General features: G+C 38.8%; 1 protein-coding gene across 1 annotated transcript; it reads right to left on the bottom strand.

Annotated features, from left to right (window-relative positions):
* Positions 1-3,378: 3,378 nt before the first annotated feature.
* On the bottom strand, positions 3,379-4,728 carry LOC133081827 (polyadenylate-binding protein 1-like). Its single transcript, XM_061178172.1, is given in 3 exon segments — positions 3,379-3,634; positions 3,636-4,506; positions 4,509-4,728. Coding segments are annotated over 3 exon segments (1,347 nt in total).
* Positions 4,729-4,964: the final 236 nt, after the last annotated feature.

Here is a 4,964-nt window from a genome sequence, read left to right as displayed (position 1 = left end):
TACTTAATTTTCCAGTGAAGAGCTACTCATTTTACTGTGACTATAATTAAGGAATTTTGAAAAGTGTTGGCTCTTCTTACCATCTTTAATCCTCAGGAAAAATTGAAAGAGCTAACGATACTTTGAAATTAAAACTTGCTAAACTCTCTGAAGACATAAAATTACCTTGGCCTAATCTACTCCCATAGACCCTAACGACAAACACAGATTCTGACCTTATGAATTTGTCACAGGCAGACCAGGGAGATTGGGCACTACACGCCAATTTTAAACTCCATTTTGTTGCAAGCAAACGTGGCCCAATAATGTAAAGGACTAGTGCAATATACTCAGACTTATCAACAGGGTCAAGCCGCCTTTCTAAAGAAGCCACCTTCTGGACTTAAAACCAGGAGACTTAGTTTACTGGAATAGATGTCACCAAAAAGCTGCCCTGGAGTCCCACTGGAAGCACCTCTACCAGGTTCTGCTTATCACTAACAGGGCAGACAAGCTACAAAAAACTAGACCTTTTGTTCTTTGTATCCCAGCTGAAGAGACATACACCTCCGATTAACTCAACTTTTACTTTAACCAGAGTCCCTAAACTGAGGGTTCTCAAAACTTTTCTGAAGCACATGATAGCACAAAGGAGACAGATATTCCATAAAAATTGGAAGAAGCAAATGACATCAGATAGTGAACAGCTTCTGCACAAAATAATGGAACAAAAACTTGACTCAAATTTAGTATTTCCCTTTTCATCCTAACGTTGAATTTGTACATCTCTAAAATTATCTCCAAGTGCTGATCATAGAAATGCTTCCTATTCTTACTGTATATCTGCTATGTCCTGCCCCTTCTCCTTTCTCCATTCCTCAGCTTCAAAATCTTTGGCTTTTTTTGGCTGGCATGCTTATGAAGCTAATATCACCTATGATTGTTGCTCCTGCTTACTTTTTCTCATCAGCTCCATCGCTCCTTTACAAATACCAGTTCCCTACCCAAGAAAGTCTTTCTGTCATTACCACTGCCATTTGACACAGGGCCCCATCCAAACTGAGTCTCCAGTAAATCTCTGAAGTTAGCACATTCTTCCCAGTATACCCTTGAAGAGGGAAAACATGTTTTTCTTGAAAGAAAACATTAAAAAAATCTTCACTCCATGGGCCTAAACTGCTGCAATGATATCTGCCAGGTTACTGGCCCAGCTGAAAGGAGTGGATATCGTTGAGTCAGTCCCAATACTAGCTTCACTCTGGCAATCAACAACAAAAACTTATGAGTTTTTCACCCCACCCCCAGAGTGATTCGTATTTTATTTGTGGGTCCAATGCCTATATATATATATATATATTTTTTTTTTCCAGCCAGTTGGGCAGGTTGTCATCTCACCCAATCTGTGTTTGGGGGTAAACACACTCCTCTGTAAAACACCCATTCTTACCAGGTGCTAGAGAGACCTGCTCGAACAAACTAAAAGACTTGGAATCAATCCAGATAGACTTGTCACTGCTTGGGATGGGTTTTATGCTGGAGCTATTCCTGAAGGAGCAGCCCTATTAACTACTGAAGAAGTTTGACAAAATACCCAATTAAGAAATATGAATTATATACACATACCCAGAGAACAGTTGAGACACTGGAATAATCCAAGCTTAAAACATGAAACTATATATTTTTAAAATTGTATTTACTATTTTCTCCTTCATTTGTGAGGTAAACATTTCCTTCCTACCATTTAGATAAGTTTACCTGTCAATTCTTCTGGTCTAAGCTGTATTGTTTGCTACCATGTGTGAAATCCTAGTAATAGAGATTTTTGAATGCGGCATACCAAGGAAATATAGTTCAAAGCACAACTTCCTTAGTTTTAAAATAATTTGTTAAGAGTACCACTTGTTGAGTGCCATTCATTAGCCTTGTTTTATTAGATGATAAATCTGAGTTATCAAATATCTCATTTCTTTAAAAATCTTTTTAGGTAAACAACTTCCTTATGAAAAGTGTAAAACTATCTTTTATACTGAACAGCAATTTTTACAAGTTGCTAATATGAAATCTGAAACTGTTCTCCATCAGCAAAAATGATGTATTTAACACTTTAAAAGGAAAAAAAAATAAACCTTTACAGATGGAATTATTTTTTTCTGATCTACTTTTCTTGTCTTTGATCAACAGCATGGATTTAGTATAAGACAGTAACAGTAAAAAGGGAGATTTTGCTCTTTTTAAAAACATTTACATATGATGTAAATGTTATGTAAACATTTAAGTCTCTATTCTTATTCCCTTTCTCTCCAACTCCTTTCCTAAAAAATCTGCCTCATTTTAGGTCAATGCAAAATAGATTTTTTGTATTTCCCTTTGGTATTTTCCATTTTATACTTTAGTATTTGTGAAGCTATTCATGAAATAATCTGGTATTTGTAGCTATTGGGATCTTTCATATTTTTATCTTCTGTTCATTTTTTACTAAATAAGAATTTTAAAATCCAAGTTACATTTCCTTCTGAAATTAATGAGCAATTGATGAGTAAAATCCAGGCACCAAAATTCTGAAATGTAACACACTGATGTCATTTGTACTGTTTACAGTGAAGAAAAAATATTAAAGTAAAAACTGACAAATTATTTTCTGTGAATTTTGCCTTACTCTTACTACATCCTTTGAAAATACTGTTTTAATTCTTTTTCTGTCTCTTTTTCTTTTTTTTTCTATTTTCCTGTTCTTATATTCTGTATTTAAAATGGTAAATAATAAAATACCAGTAATTTGCTTGGTAAAGTATAAATTTATTTTTCTTTTAGACCTTTTTTACTCTCATTTTCTCCAATGTTTATGTTTTTCATTGTTTGGAACTTTCTGCAAGCAGGAATTTCATCTTACACAAGTCAAATACTGGGAGTGCTGTTAGTGGCTCTCAGGACAGTATCTTGAGCTTGGTTGGATTGCAGAGTAAAGATGAGTTCATCAATTTTGGCATGTAGAAACTCAGGATATTTGAGCATATAAAGAATTTCAGCATTATCCATCTCCAAAAGTATTCCAGAGATTTCTCCAGAGTTGGGTGAATGGACTGAACCAGAGGAACTAGCTTTTCAGCCAAGATCGTCTTCTGAGTACTAGCTGATGCCAATATAGACACATTCAACATATCATGGCCTTGTATACAAACAGGGACAGGCTTTTGGATGGATGCTGGCCTTCCTATTTTAAATTTTAGAGGACTGCGAACACCTGCAACACCTGAAACTTTTTTGAATCTCCGATTTGCACGTGGTCCCGAGGCAGAAGTTTGAGGGTGAACAGCCATGGTCTGGGTTGTTCTGTTGGTGATCTGACAGGCTGACTTGGCTCCCTGCACTTGCAGTGGTCTGGAGGTGCTGAATGATAGCTTAGGTGCTGCTGCTGCTGAGTGGGTAGAATATCCAATATACTCTGGATGGATGATGTTTGGCCCTGAGCACAGTCTTACAAAGATGTGCACTTCCACATTGAAGCTGAGGAAGAGCAGGCACACAGTTACGTGACGATGTTGCTACTGCCTTGGGAGTGTTGAGTATAGAATAACCTCCATCTTTCAGAGCCACCGCTCTCTCCATATAGTTCTTGGTGAGGAGAGCCTGGTGCTCCTCCTTGCTTTGTGCCAGCCACATACAGTGGTTTGGTGATCACAATTTTTCCATTCATTGCCATGACGGCTTTATTAGCTTCCTCAGGAGATGTATCGCTAACAAAGCCAAAGCCTTTGCTGCAGCCTGCCTCCATCATGACCCTGGTACTAGTGATTGTGCCAAAGAGGGAGAATTCTCTTCTCAGTCATTTATTATCAATATCATCTTCAAGATTTTTCACATAAAGATTAGCACCCTTGCGCCTGGTGAGTTTACCCTGTTTTATTTGCTCAAATTTGTGTTTTAATTCAGACTGTCTCTCAGCTTTGTTCTGTGCTCTACCAACATAAACTTGATTTCCATTAAGGACTTTTCCATTCATTCCTTCAATGGCTTTCTGGGCTTTTTCAAAATTCTCAAAACTCACAAATCCAAAGCTTTTGGATTTTCCATTTTCGTCAGTCATAACTCTCACACTTAATACAGAACCAAACTCACCTAAAACCTCTTTAAGACATTCATCATCTATAGCATCTCCAAAATTCTTAATGTAGACATTGGTAAATATGTTTGCTTGAGCTCTGAGTTCTGCTTCCCTTTCTTTGCGAGGTTTAAACTGCCCAGCAAAAACTCGGCTACCTTTCAGCAGAATCCTATTCATTTTTGCAATGGCTCTCCTAGCAGCTTCTGACTTCTCAAAATGCACAAATCCAAAACCCCTTGATCCATTTTCATCGGTTACTACTTTACAAAAAATAATGTTTCCAAAGACAGAAAATGTATCATAAAGGGACTTGTTATCAATAGACTGGGCAAGATTTTTGATGAATATATTGCCCACTCCACTCTTACAAAGTGATGGGTCACGCTGGGACCACGTAATACGCAGCGGCTTGCCATTGATAATACCAAGTTCATAGTGTCCAGAGTCCACTCGGTATCAGTCCGCAGCAAGAAGTTCACATGCACATAGCCCAGGGAGCAGCGAGTGACCAGGTCACGGCAGACCCTAAGGGACAGGATCGGCCTGGCAGTGCTGAATTTCTCATACATCATCGCCTCGTTCACTTCGGGATGCAGGTCTCCAAGGTACAGTGAGGATGTTTCAAAGTGTGGAACCAAAGCACTCATCTTAAGTTAGATCTTGAGTGAGATCTCAGCTAGGCGCTAGGACTCGGCCTCTCTCAGTGGGAAGCATTCAATCAAAAGAGGTCGGGGGCTTCCCTGGTGGTGCAATGGTTAAGAATCCGCCTGCCAATGCAGGGGATACGGGTTCGAAACCTGGTCCGGGAAGAGCCCACATGCCCCGGAGCAACTAAACTCGTGCGCCACAACTACAGAGCCTGCAAGCCACAACTACTGAGCCC

The sequence above is a fragment of the Eubalaena glacialis genome, chromosome X (genome assembly GCF_028564815.1).
Source record: "Eubalaena glacialis isolate mEubGla1 chromosome X, mEubGla1.1.hap2.+ XY, whole genome shotgun sequence".
Taxonomy (NCBI): Eukaryota; Metazoa; Chordata; class Mammalia; order Artiodactyla; family Balaenidae; genus Eubalaena; species Eubalaena glacialis.
The sequence above is the reverse complement of the archived record's forward strand: the minus strand, read 5'-3'. Positions and strand labels throughout refer to the sequence as shown.